This window comes from Bidens hawaiensis, unplaced genomic scaffold (assembly GCF_021521415.1).
Source record: "Bidens hawaiensis isolate Kalapana, Puna unplaced genomic scaffold, B.hawaiensis_p1.1 tig00043054_1, whole genome shotgun sequence".
In the NCBI taxonomy this organism is placed as follows: Eukaryota; Viridiplantae; Streptophyta; class Magnoliopsida; order Asterales; family Asteraceae; genus Bidens; species Bidens hawaiensis.
Window position 1 is genome coordinate 12,389 of NW_027505822.1, and position 21,028 is coordinate 33,416.

At 43.2% G+C, this 21,028-nt stretch overlaps 1 protein-coding gene across 1 annotated transcript; it reads right to left on the bottom strand.

Annotated features, from left to right (window-relative positions):
* Positions 1–519: 519 nt before the first annotated feature.
* LOC143615463 (alcohol dehydrogenase-like 7) lies at positions 520–20,421 on the bottom strand. The gene is made up of 10 exons (XM_077088583.1): positions 20,332–20,421; positions 19,817–19,953; positions 19,669–19,715; positions 2,638–2,948; positions 2,459–2,541; positions 1,841–1,916; positions 1,296–1,360; positions 1,103–1,198; positions 767–931; positions 520–685 (listed from the first exon to the last, which is right to left on the bottom strand). Exons 1-10 carry the CDS (start codon positions 20,381–20,383, stop codon positions 569–571), a joined length of 1,149 nt encoding a protein of 382 aa, XP_076944698.1. The 5' UTR covers positions 20,384–20,421; the 3' UTR covers positions 520–568.
* Positions 20,422–21,028: the final 607 nt, after the last annotated feature.

Consider the following 21,028-nt stretch of genomic DNA (forward strand, 5'->3'; position numbering starts at 1 on the left):
GACAAAAGTTTGGTTTGACATAATTCTAGGTACATGAAAAATTTGTTTTAATGTAATGAAATTAACCAAGAAGTTAGGTCTCTTGTGATTGCACAAATCGATAAATGGTCCTTGAATACACACATGTAGTGAAAGTTCTAAGAAAATAGAGATCGTTATTCGTTACAGTGTTGTAAACGAGTTGAACTCTTGTTCATTCATTTATATCTACCCAAAAAGATGAAATACACCAATACTTAAACAGACATGTGTTTTTGTTTTGTTCATTTAATCGATAAACAAACTAGATAAGAATTATAAAATATTGTTGAAATGCCTATCATAAATTTGAAGGTAAAATGTTTTTCATACATCTCTGTTTAAATTACCCTTTATAAGTAACTTTATCTTATTAAAATTTAAAAACACGTGTAGTTTCATTAATAGAAATGTTAAAATCAAGAACATAACACAAAAGTCATATTTAACCACGAATAATACATAACATGACCAACAAACAATAATAAAAATACATTTGTGAAACAAAATCCAATTATTTTTTCAAATACATTGGTGAAACAAAATCCAATCATTTTTTCATCCAAATCACACATCGTAAGCTCTTCCCATCAAGAAGCAAGTCAAAAGCCTTATTGATATCTTCAAACTCAACCTCATGTGTCACGAATTCATCGAGTTGTAGTTCCTGATCGAAAAGACCAATATTCATTAGGCTTTCCATAAATTACTGGTTTGACTTTAAAAGTCAAAGGCAGATTGTTGTTACCTTGTCCATGTAGCGTTTTATAAGGATTGGAATATCAGATTTTGGTTTTAAACCACCAAAAACTGAACCCATGAAAGACTTCCCACTGTTAAGTACCTCACTAGAACTGAAAGTCAACTTTGCTCCTGGCTGGTCAACTCCCAACACAACTGTTTTTCCCCATCCCTAAATATTATTACATTAACAAATGAAGAAACTTCAATTATGGATTGCAAAAAGTTGCATATTGGGATGTGTTTTATGCCCGAGAACCGGGCTCTAAAACGCCTTGATCTATACTAGACATGTTATGTTGGACGGGTTTGAAACTTTGAATAACGATGGGGTAGAATAGACCTTTCTACATGAAGCATAAGCTTCATGCACGAGGGAAGACAAACCAACACACTCAAAGCAATAGTCTGCACCGTCACCGGTCATCTCCATTATTACCTATTTTAAACAACCTTATGATATAAAAAATAAAATAATAATGGAAAATAACAACAAAACTATGTTTTGTAATGAAAGTTTAACTATGGTAAGTTACCTGGCTAACAGTTATGTCACCACAGTTACGGGAGTTTACAAAATCAGTCACTCCAAATTTCTTACCTGCATATAACAAAAATTACAATGTAAAACAAACTTTTGGTGCGTAAATTACACTTTTAGTCCTTAAGGTTTTGACATATTTAACTTTTTAGTCTAAAAAGAATCTTTTTGCATATCATGTCATGCAGTTACAATGTAAAGCACTACCAACACAACCCCAAAGTTTTGTTAAATCCCATCACGTGCTTCTCACTTGAGGGGCATTTTAGTCCTTAAAGGACATGTGATGAGATTTAACTCAATTTTGGGACGACTAGTGGTTAAATATGAAACATCGAGACATGATATGTCGAAGGATCCCATTTCGGATTTAAACAGGTTAAACATGCCAAATCTCAAATGACCAAAATAATAATTTGCACTTTATAAAATTTCATAATAACTATCATGTTATCCTTTATTCGTGTTTATTGCTAATACTAACATAAATAGAAAGCTTCCCATATCATTATAAAGATTCAAATTACAAGTTATAGTTACCTAGTTCAAACTTGTCTTGATTCACATCAACACCTATAATTCTCTTGGCTCCACATAGCCTCGCTCCCTCAGCGACCTAGAAAAAAATGAGGCATGTTTCGTTAGCATGTCAAAACCATAAATATCACAACATTATAATTTTTATATGTATCATGAAAAACAGTGCATAATATTGTAAAATACATTTCTTATTTTGATGACAGAAATATTAATATGTGAAACACAAGAAGCATATGTTCATATCCTACATTCTAAAACGTCAACAATAAACGACCCAACCCCAAAAATTGTGACTGACACACTTGCACGTATGTTCGTGGGTTGGCACGACGACAACCCGTTTTACTTGAAAGTTTTTTATTTATTATTTTTTTCACATAATACTTTTTTACGGCGCGTATCTATACTTTCATTTACACTTTTGAAACAAAAAAGTAAAATAAAACATTACATTTTAGTTATATAATCTTATGTCAATTTCTATTTTAGTTTTAATCTTCCTTGATTAATTAACATATTACATAACAAAATATATAAGTCTGATGGGTTCCTATGAACCTGTCAGGTTGACACGAACACTACCAATTTTACTAAAATTTAAATTTAACGTGATCATACCGCGAGACCGATTGCCCCTAATCCAAATATAGCAACGGTTGATCCAGATTCCACGTTTGCGGTTTTCCAAGCAGCACCAACTCCTAAAATCGTTAAATACTCGAAACTTTATACGTTAAAATAATATAATAAATAAAAAAAAGTAAACACTTCACATGTAAAATATGAATATAATTTACCTGTAGGTACTCCACAACTAAAGAGGCAAGCTCTATTTGGGGGTGTTTGGGGGTCAATTTTGGTCACGTGATCAATGTCAACCACCGTGTATTCACTGAAACTTGATACTGACAAGAAATTGTATAATGTTTCTCCATTGATGTCTGTGAACCTGCTTTTATCCAGTGAAACACTATAACATAGTTTGGAACATAGGTTGCTTTTGTTGGATAAGCAATCTGTACATTCACCACATTCTGGTAAAAATGTTGGGATCACTGTGTCTCCTTCAATAACTTCGTGTACACCTTCTCCAACACTTTCTACTACCCTTTTTGCAACAAAAGAAATGGTTATAATACGGTTTTGTGAAATTGGGAATCAAAGAAGAAAATTTATAATTGGAGAGCCAATAAATTTGTTTAAAGATATCATATGGGTCGTAAAATAATGCGAAAAAGGTTATACAGCCGTATGGCTTTAGCCAATGGTCACACCAGTTAACTTTTTGTCAGGCAAAACATCATATATGGGTCATAAAAATTTCACCTTATGACCTTTTCTTTCCCCCTATAATATGGGCCGTATATGCAGGCCGGCCATGGCCTATGGCAGAGTGGTCGAAGGTCATAGGCCCAACTACCCGCTAGACCTGAATTTTTATTTTTTTTAAAAAAAATTATTTGTTTTTATGAAAAAAGATATGTATATTTAATGTGTAGAGTCAATTATATAACAACCAACTTGATTTAGTGGCAAAGAGGTATGGCTTCCAATCTAAAGGTTGTGGGTTCTAATCTCATTTGATACATGTTTAAGTGTATTTTTATACATTAGTTTTTTATACAATCCAATTCATAACCAAGGATGCCAATTTAAACATTAAATTGTTTAAACCCAACAAAATCCTCTTTTTACTTAAGGCCCAAAATATTTTTCGCCGTTAGCCAAGTTTTTTTTTTTTTTTTCAATTCTCGAAGTTGGCCTTGCGTATATGACTATATGTTATGTGATTTTGCTTGTATGGCTTTTGTCAATGATCACATCAGTCAAAGTCAAAACATATACTAGCCATATGACTTGCACCTTGAAGAAACGTGGATCTACTCACTGGTAGCAGATCTACTTTCCTCGGGTTTTGATTGTACTATTTCACCGATGGTTCTTCTGGATCTGTGTTCTTCCACCTACAAAATGAACAACGCCGTTAACTTACCCCTCAGAAAGGGACAGAGGGGTCCTCTTTGGGGTAACCCTCCGGCGTGAGAATAAGTATATGTAGGAGAAGATAATAATGTGAGAGTAAGGGAATCTGGAGAGTATTGCTTAATAGCTGAATACTGTATGATTGTGTGACTGTGTTCTTGTATATCTTTCCTTGTGGAGTTGATGCTGTATTTATAGTGCTAGGGTTTCCACTGATTGAGCTGGGACCAAATTAGGGTTTTGTTGGCCTCCTCCAATCGATTTGCGCCACGTGTCCTTGGAGACACCTGGTGCTTTTTCATTGGTTATAATCACGTGGTAACCCATGAGTCATGCTGAGCTGTCCACCTTTCATTTAGCAGCTGTCAACAACAGCATATCCTTATTCCTTAAAAAGATGCCTTCTGGAAGGTTGTCTGACGTGCACAATCAAGGTTGCCCTAATCCTGATTTGGATAAGGACGAGGTTGATTGTGTGCATGTGTGATATGCGCCCATCCTGAGGATGCGCGAGGTCTTCTCTTTATTCTCACGCGCAGATATTTCATGCGCAGATGTGATACGCACAAAGCATGTAATACACGTCACGCACGGATGCCCCACGCGCAGCTGCGCCATGCGCAACTGTGATATGGGTAGGCATGTATGATGCGCGAGTATGTGATATGCGCCGCGCGCGGATGCGCCACGCACTATGTGATATGCATAAGCATATATGATGCGTGAGCATGTGATACGCGCGAGCATATGTGATGCTTGAGCATATGTGATATGTGCAAGCATGTGATGCTTGAGCATATGCGATATGCGCTGAGCGCATAAGTTTTGGCTTTGTGCCTTGATAATATCTTTGATTTCTAATGTCTTGTATATATCTTGTGGGTTGACCCGCCCCGCTCGATGTTGAGGCGGGTACATACCTCTTCAAGCCCCCCCAGTCTAATGTGTGTTTTATCTCGCGCTAGCGCGGTAAGATAGATATTAGACTTACTGATTTGGTCTTTTTAATGGGGTTTTGTCGTTTTCTTGGTTGTTTCCATCGTTGCGCGAAGTTCTATCCATTTTGTTGAAACGAAGGGTCCAAACACGTGGTTGGTTGGTGGTGACGTGCGCCGGAAACGTGTCAGACGTTTCGTGTGCTCGAGGTGCTACAGTTGCCTTTCATGTCCCCTCGCACAGCTGTCTGGAACACGTGTCGCGCTCGCATTGGTTTGCACCTGCGAGTGGGGGCGCGTCTCTGCTCCGTGGCAGTTCCGTTACGTTTTTATGTCCCCTCAACAGTGTTAGGGACACGTGCTGCGCCCTCGTTGGCTTACACCTGCGAGTGGGGGCGCGTGAAATCCGATCAGTTGCCACTTTTCTCTCTCCTGGGCCTATAAAAGCAGGCCCTTAGGAAAAATTTTTATCTTCATCTTCATTGTTGTGTACTCCAAAGCTTCTATCTTTCCGATTTTCTGGTTATTGCTTCCAAATACCCTGTTAGCTGTTGCTGTTGTTATTGTATGTCTGATAGCTCAGACTCCTCTAACCCCTCAATCACCTCTATTGCCTCTCGAAGACGCCGTGTGAAATCTGTGGTGATGTCGACATTGAAGCAAAAGGGCAAGGGGAAGAGGGTTGTTGAGACCACATCGGAGGAAGTAGGGAGGACCAAGGCCACGAAAAGGTGGAATGAAATCCCCTGCAAACTGAGACAGGCCGATCTCGACAGCCTCATCTCGTCACAGGGTTTTCTCCCTGTGTTTGGCTGCATGTTGCCTGTGGACGGGCAAACGGCGGCGGACCCGCCTCCCGGCTATATTTCACTGTACACCCATTTTTTCACCCACTGCAACCTTCGTCTTCCGATGACAAGGTTTGTAGGCGCGGTGTTACGTTTTTTCGGGATTCATATATCCCAAGTCCATCCGTTTGGACTTGTGCGCATGACTCATTTCGAGTTCATGTGCAAATCACAGCGCGAGGAGCCCACCCCTCGGCGCTTTCAATTTTTTTACAAGCCCAAGATCCAAGATTCTTGGATCTCCTTTATTCCTCGCAGTCAGAAGGTTAAGTGCAGCACCGTGTCATTCAAGAGCCTTCATGACTGGTCTGAGAGGTTCTTCTACATCAGGGCTGGTGTAATCCCCATCCGCATGACGATGCGCGCGATTGATTCTGCGCCCGCGGATGCGGATGTGATTAAGAACCCAACCGGTGCCTGGGTTAAGAAACTGACCGCCGAACCATCCCCCGCCAAGAAAATTCGCGAGGAGGCGCTGGTGGGGGTCGGCATGAGTAAGCTGTGGGCCGACAGCGCGGCGGAGCCTGTCATCCAAGTGGACGGCTTGCGTAAGTTATCGCATTGCTTTATTTCCGCGCTAATAAAATTTGCCTTTGCTGATATTATTTGTCTTGTTTTTGCGCAGTAACCAAGGAGTTTTTCCACGCCGCATACGACGATCAAGTGGAGGGTGGCTCCGTCCTGCTGGGCGCTGGGGAGGTGGGCTTCCCAGATCGCTTCGATGACATGTTCATCCCTGTGGATCTGGAATTTGACTTTGATAGCGACGCGCCTGGTAAGCCTTCGCACTTATGCTTATTCCTTTAGAATACCAAAGTTTATTAACAGTTCTGTTGCTTGTATTTGCAGATGCGCTCGAAAACTACGAGCTGGAGCTCGCGGAAGAGGAGGAGGAGGAGGAAGAGGAGGCGCCCCTACTAAAGCGCAAAGCTAAGGGGAAATCTGGCGCAGGGGGCAGTAAGAAACAGAAGAAAGATGACACCCCTGTCGCTCATCCCCATGCTCAAACGAAGGGACCTGAGGAAACCCAGGTGTTTACCACCAAGGTTTCTTTAGCTTCCCTGCCTGTGAAAGTGGGCAGACCTCCTGTCCACTTGAGGTATGGTGGCGTGACCTCCTCCCTTCGCGCGGCTGAAAAGAGAAGCAGTGTCGCGCCTGCGAAAGGTATACTTTGCTTACCCATAATGGTTCAATGAGGGCGATTCTGATTGAATTATTATTAAATCTTTTCGCATTTGAATGTTTGCAGGACCGGCGACGGTAGCAGATCAGCCGCAGGCGCAACAAGGTGCTGAGGCTGCGCCGGGGGCTGCTTCGAAGTCCCCTGTTCTACCCTCAGAAAAGGGTAGAATGAACTTTATGGCGATGTTCGCCGCGCGAACAGAATTGCGCGAAGGTATGTTTTGCGCCATTGTCTTCTGAATTTTTTGTTTTGATCAAATCATAAACCATTTTTTGTTGTTGATTTGTTCATAGGAGTTGTAGCTGGCGTAGAAGCTGCTGGTGACACTCCTGGCGCCGGTTCTGCTCCTGCTCCTGCTAGTGCTGAGTCTCTCCTTATTGGGATTACAAAGGAGCAGGAAGCCGTATTGCGCGCCGAACTGGCAGCGTCGAGACCTCCCTCGCCTCCTCCTACGCGCAGCCCTCTCCGCGAGACTGGTTTGGAGCCCTCTAGGTCGCAGGAGAAGAGGCCGATTGAAGAAGAGGAGGATGAGGGAGCTCAAGCTGAAGACTCCTTCGGAGTCCGTGCCAGCCCTGCGATGCCACAAGACTTCGCAGCGCAGACTTCTGGTGAGGCTGGCGCTGACTTTTCTGCTTCATCCCCGCAGGTATGTTTTAATTTGTTGCTCCGCTGCGCGTACTTCCATATAAGTATGTTTTTATGACTTAGAACATTTCTTGTGTTTTGCAGGAAGGTGACCACGTTTACCGCCCGAGATGGAATATTAACGAAGACAGTTCCTTCCAATCCATGGGTGTATGCGAGGACTTCTGGGCTCATGCCTTGCCTCCTACTGAAAGGAGGTATCAGGAGGGGCGCACCCGCGCTGACTTGCTCAACGATCACATTTTCGCTGGGTCGGCTTTCTTTGCTGCCTCCCAAGAGCTTCATCGTGATTATATTAAAGTACGCGATGCTCTTGTGGAAGCCCAGCAAGAGGCTAAGGTGGCTGCCTGGAACGTTTCTGATGCTCGCGCACGAGCTGAGAAACTCCAGGCGGAGCTCAGCGAAAACCGAGCAAGTGCCAACACCGCATTTATTAAGCGCGGGCATGAGCTCCAAGCTGCGCGGGAGAAGCAGCAGGTGGCGGAGGCCGAAGTTGCCAAGTACGCGCGGAGAGTGCGTGACTTGGAACTGGAGGCGGAGGCGCGTGACCAAGCTATCGTCCAGAGTATCACTGAGAAATCATCACTGGAGAGTGAGGTTGCGCGCCTGAAGAAGGAGTTGGCGGCCGCGCAGGCCGATAGAGATGAGGCCTTGGCGACGGCAGCGTCTAGCCAGGAAGCACTTGATGCTGCGCAGGCGGAGAAAGAAAAAATTTTGGCGGCAGCAGCGTCTGATAAAGAGGAGCTAAAAAAGACCAAGGAAACTGTTGAGTTATTAAACTCCCAGGTTCCTGCCCTCGAGACGTCTGTTGCTGGCCTCGCGCAGGATCGCCAATGGCTGGTGTCACAGGGCATGACTCGTTGCGCTTTGGCGATGAAATATTCTGGCGAGTTTCAGGCCCTTGTGATGGACTGCAATGCTGCCACGCGCTTGGTGGGTCGAGCTGAAGGGTTTACGGATGGCTATGAATATGGCATGTTGAAGAAGAACCCATCCGAGTACCCTTACAAGAGCGACGCGGCCTGCGCGGACATGGCCGCGGTGGGGGAGAAGTATATGAATACTCTCATCCCCATCCTTGTGCAGGTACCTTGACCTTAATGAGTTTTTCTTGATTAATTTTCCAAGTGTTTTGTACTCAATACTTTTCTAATGATTTGCAGATAGCTGCGCTTGCTGACCAGCCCGACCTCGGCGCGCTAAAGAAGTTGCTCGATGAATGCGAGGGGGCTGGTGGCGATGATGGTGGCGCGGGGGATGTTGCCCCTGCCAGCGGCTCTGGCGCGGCGAAAGAATCTGCTCCTGACACCGTCGTGATAGAAGACTCCATTGAGGAGGAAGAACTTGACTATGGTCAGTTTGGAGATGAGGAGCGGGCCGCGCCAGATGCTGCGGGAGATGATGAGGGTGATGAAGTGGCTGACGTCGACGTGGAGACTTGAGAAGCCCTTCATCTTTCTAATTTTTTTTTTTTTTTTGTTTTTTGTTATACTTGTAATTTGTAACTCATCTCACTTGTAAATTTCAATGCTATGGAATGAAATTTGTTTTCCCTTTTTCACATCTTGCGCATTTCCATTCATCTCTTCATGTTTGCTTGTATAGATATAAGATATGCTTGCACGTTAAAATAAGAACAAGGTTGTAAGGAAATTATTTACTTAACCATAGTCCTATTTTGTAAGTGGTTTCGCAGTATCTTGTTTATGCTGACACGCGCGATGACTTTTCACTATTCCTTTTTTGCCCGTCGTTGTCGCGCGTTTTTTATATGGAATTATGAGTTTTAGCCATTACATGTCAGCATGTGTTACTCAGATATCCACTATGATTCCGCGCGCGACCTCGACCTGAGACCTTAACAACTATGATTTGGCATGTACTTTGCCTTAGTTGTGTTTAGGGATTTTTATGATCAGGCTGCGCGGGATGTAAGATGGATGTTTGTGAATGTTTTGAGCTAAGGCTCTTTGTTTTGGGCTAAGGCCCTGACGTTTTTAGAGTTAAGACTCGTTAACGTGTTTGAGCTAAGGCTCGTAGGTTTGGGCTAAGGCCCTGACGTTTTAGAGTTAAGACTCGTTAACGCGTTTGAGCTAAGGCTCGCGCATGTATGTTTTACTTCGTTTTATTTTGTTTTGAAGTCAATATAGTGTTGTCATATTGCTCCAAATTAATAAAGGAAGTGTGAAACATGTATGCAAAGGTAATAGAACAAATATTGAAAGATAGCGCGAATCATCATTCATGATGGCTTAAAAGCCTTGATTACATATTTGAATTTTTACATGAAGCATTTTCTAAGCTGTGCTGCGTTCCACGCGCGCGGTATCTTTTTTCCATTCAAATCTTTTAAAGTGTACGCGCCTTTCCCCAATTCTTCTGAGATTTGATAAGGTCCTTCCCAATTGGGGGACATTTTTCCTGGGGGTATTGCGCGGCTAGCTTCATTGTTTCGAAGGACAAAATCATTTTTCTTGAAGTGGCATTCTTTAACGCGCTGATTATAATATTTTTCCAGCTTTTTCTTGTATTTGGCTTCATTGATGATAGCCGCTTCTCTGCGCCCTTCAAGCAAGTTGAGGTCCAATCTTCTTTCGCGCTCGTTATCAGTCTTGCTCATCATGAGTACCCTATGGGATGGGCATCCAATTTCTGCTGGGATCATAGCCTCTGTCCCATAGGTTAGGCTGAACGGGGATTCGCCATTGCTAGTTTTGCTTAATGTCCTGTGCGCCCACAGGACATTAGGCAACTCTTCGACCCAAGAATGGGATTCTCCCTCCAACCTTTTCTTCAGCCCATTTAACAAACTTTGATTCGCGCGCTCCACTTGGCCATTCCCCTGAGGGTGGTAGACCGAAGTGAAGATTTGGTTGATGTGCAATTCTTTGAGCCAGCTGGATATCTTCCTGTCAGTGAATTGTTTGCCATTGTCGCTCACAATTTCCATAGGAAGGCCAAAACGGCAAATGATGTGGCTCCAGATAAATTGCTTCATCGCCTCAGCTGTGATTTTTGCTAGTGGCTTGGCCTCAACCCATTTTGTGAAATAGTCTACCGCCACTACCAAAAATTTCACTCGCCCTTGCGCTTGCGGCAGGGGCCCCACAATATCAATGGCCCATTTGTGGAAAGGCCATGCGGAGGTCACTGGAATCAAGTTGTTCTTTGGCCGCATGGTGTTTGGCGCGTAGCTCTGACATGCCTTGCATTTTTGGATTTCTTTTAGCGCATCCAAGTACATGCCTGGCCAATAGTAGCCTGAGCTCATTGCCTTGGCAACCACCATGCGCGGGCCAGCGTGTATTCCGCAGATTCCTTCGTGAATCTCCCTAATCACATAGCTTGCTTCTTCAGCATCCAGACATTTCATGAGCGGTCCAAGATAAGAGCGTCGATATAATGTACCATCAAGTAGTTCATAGTTCTGCGCCTTGTGTCTTATCTTTCTCGCCTGTGCGCGATCGTCCGGTAACTTCCCCTCCTTCAGGAATTCCATTATTGGAGTTATCCAGGATGAAGGGGTTGTATGAATTACAAGGACAGATTGCGTTTGCACTGACGGGTTGCTCATCACTTCCACCCTGACATCTTTGCCAAAGTGATCAAAATTAGTTGATGCCATCTTACTCAACGCGTCAGCGGACTTGTTTTCGCTGCGCGAGATGTGTATGATTTTGAAGAAGTCAAACTGCTCAACGAGCTTTTTTGCCTGCTCTAGATATAGAGGCATGGTGTTCTCCTTGGCATCATAAAGGCCATTGACCTGTGCAGCTACCAAGTAAGAATCAACATGGGCCTCTAGCCTTTTAACCCCAAACTTGCGCGCAATGCGCAGACCAGCCAGCAGGGCTTCATACTCAGCCTCATTGTTGGTACTCTTGAAGTCCAACCTAATAGCATAAGTATATTCATGATTATCAGGGTCCACCAGTTTGAGGCCTGCGCCGGACCCTTCGCTGTTGGAGGCTCCATCAGTGAATAGCCTCCAAACATCTTCTTCATCATTTGCTCGCGGAGGGTCTACCTCGCGCTGAGCTTCTTCAATCTTTCCCTCTGGGATTTCCGTGATGAAATCCGCTAAAACTTGACCCTTTATTGCTGGACGGGGCTTATAGGTGATCGTGTGTTCACCTAATTCCAGCGCCCACTTTGTCAGCCTTCCGGAGAGCGCGGGGCGTCGCAAGACTTGCTGGATGTTGTAACCTGTCAGAACTTCAATAGGATGACCATTGAAGTATCTATGAAGCTTTCGCGACGCATGTGTTAGTGACAAAACTAACTTTTCCATGATGGAATAGCGCGTCTCAGGGTCTGTCAGCACCCGACTCACATAGTATATTGGCGTTTGGATCCCCTTGCGATCCACCAATAATACTGCGCCGATGGCGCGGTCTCCAGCTGACAAGTACAATGTAAGGGTTTCGCCAGGAAGTGGAGCTGTGAGCGCGGGCAGCTTTATGAGACATTCTTTTATCTCACTGAAAGCTTGCTCAGCCTCAGGCGTCCACTTGAATTGGCTCTTCTTCAAGCAATTCCTCAAAGTGTTCACGAATGGAGTAGATTTGCTGGCGTGGTTCGCTAGGAACCTGTTGATTGACACCAATCTACCATTCAGCTTCTGAACCTCTTTCATGGTGGATGGTGAAGGCATGTCAAGGATGGCTTCCACCTTTTCAGGGTTCACCTTGAAACCATCCTTAGTGACCATTACGCCAAGAAATTTCCCCTCTTCCGCGCCGAAAGTACATTTGCTCGGGTTGAGCTTCATGTTGACTTCCGTTAAGCGCTAAAGAGTTTCCTCGATGTCTTTGAGCATTTGTCTCTCCTCCCTGCTCTTGATCACCAAATCATCAACGTAGACTTCTAGATTTCTTCCGATTTGTTCACTGAAAACCGAATCCATAAGTCTCTGATAAGTGGCGCCCGCATTCTTTAAACCAAAGGGCATTTTTGTGTAACAAAAAACACCCTTGTCGGTTCTGAAGGCAGTCTTGTCTTCGTCTTGTGGTGCCATTTGAATCTGGTGATAGCCTTTGTAGGCATCCAGGAAACATTTGAGCTTGAATGGCGCCACGGAGTCCACCTTTGCGTCGATGTTTGGGAGGGGGTAACAGTCTTTCGGACATGCTTTGTTGAGGTCCTTGAAGTCAATACACATCCTCCATGACCCGTTGCTTTTCTTTACCATCACAGGATTGGCTACCCACGTCTGGTATCGGATCGGGCGGATGATGTTTGCGCGCAACAGGTCCTCAACTTGCTCATTCATGGCCTTCGCCTTTTCATCCCCCATGATTCTCTTTTTCTGAGCAATTGGCTCCACCGACTTGAACGTGTTAAGAGAATGTTGCGCCAAGTCTCGCGGGACCCCAGTCATATCGGAGTGTTGCCACGCGAAGACCGACGTGTATTTTGTGAGCAACCTTTTCATTCTCAATCTCGTTTCGTCTGAAATGGTAGCGCCAATTGTGACCGTTTGATCTGGGAATTTTGGGTTTAAAATCCATTTCTCTGGCGCATTGTCCGCCATTGGAAGTTTCATTCTCCCTTCCCGCGGCGTACTTGTCACTGCGCACAAATGATCGCGGTAAACAAATGTTACGCCTGTTGGTGTAGGGAACCCCAATGCGCCGTGCGCTGGCGACGGTATAGCATTAAATTGGGCAATCGTTCCCCTACCCAGGATCATATTGTGGCATGACGTGGTGGGCAAGACCAAGAAGTTGACAACTTCGGCTCGCTTGTGCTCATCATCCCCCATAGTTAGTTCAAACTGAATTTGACCTAGGGGATGGATGATTTCATTTGAAACACCACAGATTGGTGCGTTCACCATCTCGAGCCGCGCTTGGTCTGCCGGGTCTAACTTTCTGAAACATTGCTCATACATAATGTCAGATTCGCTTCCAGTGTCCACCAGGACCTTTGACTCTTCGTAATGAGCAATGTGTGTGGTGATGACGAGAGGGCTGCTGATTGAAGGGCCTCCCCTGATTCTTGGGAAGATAACTTGCTGCTCGCGCCAATCTCCGTGGATTTGCGCGCTTCTCTTTTTTGACGTCTGCCCTTGTCGTCCCCCCTCAGCCACACAGATTCTTTTGTATTTCTTGCTGGCAGAGGCTCCTTCCGGTTGCTCATCCTCTATTCTTGGGTTTTTCACCAAGTGAGCCAGCCTGCCTGATTTTACATCCTTCTCGATCGCATCCTTTAAATGATGGCATGCGTCGGTGTTGTGGCCCGGGGACCTGTGAAATTCACAATATTTGCCACTGTTTTGCGGTCCCTTGTAGTGTAGTTGCTTGGGGGGCTTGAATTGGACATTCTCAGTACTTAACACCTGTGAAGGTGTTTTAGTGAGGGGAGTCCATATTCTTGGCAGAGGTCTGCTAGGATCTCTGCCGCCCTCCCTCTTGTCACCCTCCCCGCGATTACGAACATCTTTTTGGGGCTGGGGTGAGCTTGGTTGCGTTTGCTTTTCTGCAGAAGAAAAACTTGTTGGTTGCAACCTGGACCATACAGAGTTCTGTTTGGCCCTCTTCTCTTTGCTGCGCGGTGATTCAGCCTGATGCGCTCTTTCTCTTGCCCTATCTTGGGCAATCTGTTTTTCATTTCTCGCGAAGACTCGCGATGCTTCCATTAGTTTTGCCCAAGTGGTGGGCATACCATCTCTGCTTACGAGAGCTCGGCGGAGTTGATCACTGCGCGCGCCTTGTATAAAAGCCACGCGCAGGAGTTGCTCAGTTATACCCCCGATTGCCAGAGACTCCTGATTGAAACGAGTGATGTAGTCCTCAATCGTTTCATCATTCCTGCGCACGCAGTGCATGATGTCATCAGGATCGCGCGTGTGTCTGCGCTACTGTACGAAGTGGGCTTGGAACTTTTCCAATAGTTCCTCGAACCCATCAATTTGCCCAGTCGGCAAGCTCTCGAACCAGACACGCGCCGCGCCCGTAAGGCAGCGGGCAAACATGTGACACCATGTTGGCATCGTCCAGCTCTCTAGGTTTCCCGTGTTATAGAAACCTTGCAAAAAGTCATCTGGATCTGTTGTGCCATCATATTTTCCCAGACCACTTGGCATCTTGGTCTTGTGCTGGATGGGGGCCTTAGCGATGCGCTCAGTAAATTTTGAGTGCTTCACTAAGATGGCCGGCCTGTACGGCGTGGTTACATCCACTTGCCCCCTCACTGGCGGGCTGTACGGCATGTGCAGATCCAGATCTGCTCTGGCTCCAGGCGCCATGTTCACAGGCGCGCGGAGTTGTGAGCCTCCTGCATGAGTATCTCGCGTCTTCCTCATGCTATGCACTTCTTCATCACTGAACTCAGTGTGTGCAGTGTGAACAGAATGTCCGTCTTCCGGCGCGCGCGGCCTTTTTGTAGTCTGCTTATCAAACGCTTGCCTTTGTGTTTGGTCGGCTAGCTTTTTCTGTTTGACCATTTCATTGTACTTTTCCATTAGACGCCGCTGCTCGTTTATGAGCCATTCATTCGGATCATTTGTTTCTTCTTCTGGACCCATTGGTCCTTTCAGTTTCGCGCCGGCAAGATTTTGTAACGTGAGATCGTCTGGAGGAGTTTCAGTCTGGCCGTGAGGGGTTGTGATGAAGGGACGGTTACCGGTGGTGCGCGTAGAATCACGCGGCACCCTCAGAAACTGCTGTCCCTCATTGACACCCTCACGTTCAATATCCTCCAGAGCTTGATCAGCGTTACGAACGCCAGAAACCATGGTGATTGATTTTTTTTTTTTGTAGATCTGATGAGATCTGATTGCCGTTTGTAACAGTGGATGGCGCCAATGAAGAAACGTGGATCTACTCACTGGTAGCAGATCTACTTTCCTCGGGTTTTGATTGTACTATTTCACCGATGGTTCTTCTGGATCTGTGTTCTTCCACCTACAAAATGAACAACGCCGTTAACTTACCCCTCAGAAAGGGACAGAGGGGTCCTCTTTGGGGTAACCCTCCGGCGTGAGAATAAGTATATGTAGGAGAAGATAATAATGTGAGAGTAAGGGAATCTGGAGAGTATTGCTTAATAGCTGAATACTGTATGATTGTGTGACTGTGTTCTTGTATATCTTTCCTTGTGGAGTTGATGCTGTATTTATAGTGCTAGGGTTTCCACTGATTGAGCTGGGACCAAATTAGGGTTTTGTTGGCCTCCTCCAATCGATTTGCGCCACGTGTCCTTGGAGACACCTGGTGCTTTTTCATTGGTTATAATCACGTGGTAACCCATGAGTCATGCTGAGCTGTCCACCTTTCATTTAGCAGCTGTCAACAACAGCATATCCTTATTCCTTAAAAAGATGCCTTCTGGAAGGTTGTCTGACGTGCACAATCAAGGTTGCCCTAATCCTGATTTGGATAAGGACGAGGTTGATTGTGTGCATGTGTGATATGCGCCCATCCTGAGGATGCGCGAGGTCTTCTCTTTATTCTCACGCGCAGATATTTCATGCGCAGATGTGATACGCACAAGCATGTAATACACGTCACGCACGGATGCCCCACGCGCAGCTGCGCCATGCGCAACTGTGATATGGGTGGGCATGTATGATGCGCGAGTATGTGATATGCGCCGCGCGCGGATGCGCCACGCACTATGTGATATGCATAAGCATATATGATGCGTGAGCATGTGATACGCGCGAGCATATGTGATGCTTGAGCATATGTGATATGTGCAAGCATGTGATGCTTGAGCATATGCGATATGCGCTGAGCGCATAAGTTTTGGCTTTGTGCCTTGATAATATCTTTGATTTCTAATGTCTTGTATATATCTTGTGGGTTGACCCGCCCCGCTCGATGTTGAGGCGGGTACATACCTCTTCACACCTCATACAAAACATATGACGTTTTTCACTTATCAATCAGCCCGTACGACTCTCAAAACAACTTGGTTTACCACTTTTTGCCCTACCTTACGACTTGTATGCACATACATGTCGTATGGCCTTTTCGCTCTATGATATGGGCCGTATGATAAGGCAAAAAAGATCATAAAATCTCTACAACTTTTCTCACTTATCACACTAGTCATTTTTTTGCCCGGCAAAATAGCATACAGACTTTATGATTTAGGCCACATAAGTCCTTTTCGCCATACCATACAAAATGGTAGGATTATCAAAATAGCTCGTTTGACCACTTTTGTTGTCCGGATAGAACATTAGTGACGTTTGTTGTTGGAAATTAAAATAAGATGAATGGAGATTTAATTAGTTAAATTAATAATGAGACTTTTCGTATTGTGAACTGAAGATGAATTTTTGAGTTGAGTTTTCTTTATGCCACTTAATTTAGTTAAAACAATAAATCCCCCCCCCCCCCTGCCGCCGCCGACGCAGCCGGCAGTACATATTGATTCAGCTATTATACCCTGGAGGCCAACAAACACTTTGTTAGAGACCTGTAATATGTTTTAAATGCCCGTGTACATTTAACACGAATTCTTTGTTGGGTTTATGGAAGCTTAATTGGGCCCGAGTTAGAAGACATCTTTAGTGGCATATTAATTAAATTGAAGACCGATGGCAGGCTGACCCGTTTATATAATTAAAGCCCATTATTAGTTTTCTTGGGTAGTAAGTTGTAAACCCTAGTATGATCTCTATTAATATTCATTGTACTTGTAATTCCTCATCACGAGTGAGGCAGAAGGCAATAATAAAGTATCCTGGTTGCAGCCCGTGGACGTAGGTGAACCAACCAAACAACGTAAATCTCGCGTGTTCATATTCGTTTATTATTTCTCTTGCAGTATTGTTTGTGTTTGTGTGTGTTTTGCAATACCTGAATCCCTAACATTCTTAGCCACAATCGTCCACATTTCATTTGCTTATTATTTTAGTTGAGAAGCTTAGTCAAATACCGGATGTGATGAAGACACAAGATGAGAATGCTACATAAAGACCAACAAAAATACCAACTAAATACAATGATTCAAAATAATTTTGAAATATAAAAAAAATGTATGTTTATTCATTGTATTCGGTTTTGTAAATAGTATTGTACTAGTATATTCTAATTATTAACGAGAAGATCTTTAGGTTGTGTTATTTTTTTAATTGAAATACTATTGAAGAGATTTTCGAAGCACGCTTATCAAAATGGAAGGATGCTCACCTATCTATGGGTTGTCGACTCACACTAATAAAGTCGGTTCTCAATGCATTACCAATCTATTATTTCTCGCTATATCTGGCCCCATCTTCGGTAATCCAAAAACCATCACATATTCGGAGGGATATCTTATGGGGAAGCATATCGGTTAAAAGGAAAATACATTGGGTAAATGAGAATGTGTTGTTGCGGAAAAAAAAACCAGAGGTCTCGGAATCAGGTGGTTGCAGGTTATAAATTTGAGTCTACTTGCTAAATGGCGGTGGAAGTTCAAAACTCAACCGGGAAAACTTTGGAGGCGAGTGTAACTAGAATACATTTCAATGTCCGCGAAATCAACCCGATTTCTTGCAAATATGTCCCGATAGGTGTGTGGAACAATATAGTTAATAAAGGTAAGTATTTCATTAGTCGGGATGTTTCTTTGAGTGATTGTTTTAAAGTGGTAAATAGTAATGTAAATAATATATCCTTCTAGTTGGATAATTGGGTGGGAGAAGTGCCTTCGTGTGTAAAATTTCTAGCTTTGTTTCAACTCGAAAAGCACAAACTTGCGGGAAAAACGATGGAGGGTTCATGAACATGGACACGAGAACTGGCATCAGTCGAAGAGGTCTAAGAACAATGGTATCTTGTACACTAAATCATGTCCATCGGGTTTGTTTAATGGCAGTACTACTGCTGCTGCTAATAATAATGAGTTTGTTATGGATTGTAACCCATGGATACCTTTAAAGGTAAATTTGTTTGGGTGAAAAGCATAATTGGGCAAAATTGTTACATCGGACGAGTTAGATAAACGGAGGGTACTTGATGGAACTGAGGTATGCCCCGCCCCTTATGTGAAGACTGAGTTTGTAATTGGATGTAACTATTCAGATTTTTTCTCGAATAAATCATTCTCTTAAAAGATCTCGTCTTGTTCCTCAATCTTCGAAGAATGCGGCGTTGTATTATTGTAAGTTCCCTGTTCCAAACATTTCCTTCAAGTAGACGACAAGTTTTAAATCTTAATGCGGGCATTCCTCCCTCACATGCATTTGCAACAGATTCTTACTAAGACCGGTAATCCCCATAGACACGGCCATTCTCGGCATCTTCACTGTTGCCCCTCTTCTCAAAGCCTTTCGAATACCCCTGCTTTGGAATTGATGGAACACATTTTAATCTCCTGCTATGTAGCGTTGGTTATTTATCAATTCATAAGTAATTGGTTTAGTATTCCTCCTGTTTTACGCTTTAGAGGTAAGAGATCTTCTTAAAGAACACTTAAACGTAAGGGCCCAAGAAAGTAAGAAGAAAGTTATTCAATCGATTATCCTCACAGCATGTTGGTGTTTGTTGAAGTCAAGAAATGAGACATTGATCAACGAAATAAGAGAATTAATCAATTGGTTAAAAGAAAACATAAAACGACTCTCTTTTTTTGAGTGAAGAATAAAGGGAACATGGCAGTCTCGAATCAAAAGTTGGTGTAGGTTTTCGTTTTGATTATTGTTATTTATTGATGAATACTAGTAGTATAATGATTTGTTTGGGCAAAAATATGTCTCCATTATTTTCAAATCCTTGATATGCATGTCCCTCCAAACCAGTCCCCTTTGCCATATTTCATATTAATTGACGACATGTTTTCTATCTTATCAAAGCTGCCAGGTGGCACCAAAGCATGCGTCTCTGACTAGTTTCAACTTAAACAAAATAGTTATTTGCTTTTTTTAAATATTTAATTATTGTAATTAGTTTTAATTATATTTAGTTTTGTATATATAACTTTTAAAATATAGGTTCTACAAAATGTCGAATTAATATATTGTTAAAACGTGCTTAATGTTTATCTACAGACCAATATAATTTTTATTCAAAACCGAGTCATGTCAAATTTATATCGAATGCTGCAATATAATTTTGATCACATGGCTGTTTTTAATTGGTTCATGAACTTGTCGGTGCTGATACCAATTTGCCGGAGCCGACGAGTTTGCGAGGGATGTTTTTGGTATCTAATAAAAGCGGGGGACATACAGGGAATCTCTCTGGTCAATATTAAACATACAATGATACAAAATTTATAAACTTGATGAAATCTTACCCCATTGCTTCATGACCAAAAATCCTAGGAAAAATAGCAGGCGGATGCTTCACGAACAAAACAACAAGATACAATTAACAACAATTCAACATCAACAAAACGCTCATTAGTACTCAGACTCATATTTCAATAGTCAACGACTATGTACCTCCATTTTCCAGAAAGTAACATCAGTATGACAAAGAGAAGTACATATGATCTTAATTCGGACTTCGTGAGGTTGCGGTGGGGCGATGATCACTTCCTCGATCACAAGTGGTGTCCCGGGTTTCCTAGCAATAGCAGCTGCCAACGACATAAATGTTTTAAGATAATAATATATTAATATCTAAAGTTGGCGAAGCTTCACGTCAAAGGGGCCGGACTCATTATGTATAAAAAGATTCATAGACTAGAGGGAAGCGAGCTCAAATTTTCGGTCGGAAATTGGTGAATTTACACTATTTATAAAAATTTTTGGCTGGATAATGATAATTTACACTGTCGAGCGAAAAAACGGAGGACGCCGTGCTCAAAATTTCGGTCGGAAACGGGGAAATTTACGTTGTATAAATTTCCCGGCAAAAAAGAATAAATTTACAATATCAGACGAAAAAACAGAGGGGGTGGGGCCACCCCTAGCCCCAACTAAGCTACGCCCATTGTTGGTATTGGGATTATTACCTCTACACCGGATTGGTTTGCCGGCGGTGATGGTGGTGGTTTTTCCGGTCATATAAAACGAGGAGTTGACTTAAATATTTTGGTGTGTTTCTGAGTTGGTGGTGAAAGATTAATGTTGACAACTAATTATACAAAATGTTAAGATTGTGATTTCTTTAATTAAAACTTTAATAGGTTTATTATTCAATTATTGGTTGGTTATAATGTTCCAAGATAGATATTGATGTAGTATTATTTTTAATAGATTAGGCTGCCATCTTAAAACACATTCTTTTTTTTCTTTTTTTTAGTGTTGGGCGTACTCTTTGATTTCTTTTTGAGTTTATGCCACCGGGCTCTTCAATTTGGAGAGACCAGTGTCTCACTCCAGTAAAACTATGTTGTCTTAATTGGGTTTACGATGGCTTCAGGGTTTGGCTTGGGTGTTTCTTCAGGAAACCATACCGATGGCTGCCACTTGACAGTCGTTGTACCACAACAAGAGCATAACTCTCTGACGTAACACATGGTGCCATTGTGGGATGAAAAGTTGGATGGACTCGGGATCCAAATTGACAACCTCGCAAGACGTAGCTAAAGTCATCCACCTAAAGTGGCACTTTATAATATTATTATGTTATAACATCTAAGTTTAGATTTGTTAATCGACAAAACGGATATCTTATTCCATTCATTTAATCGACAAAAGAACATGATA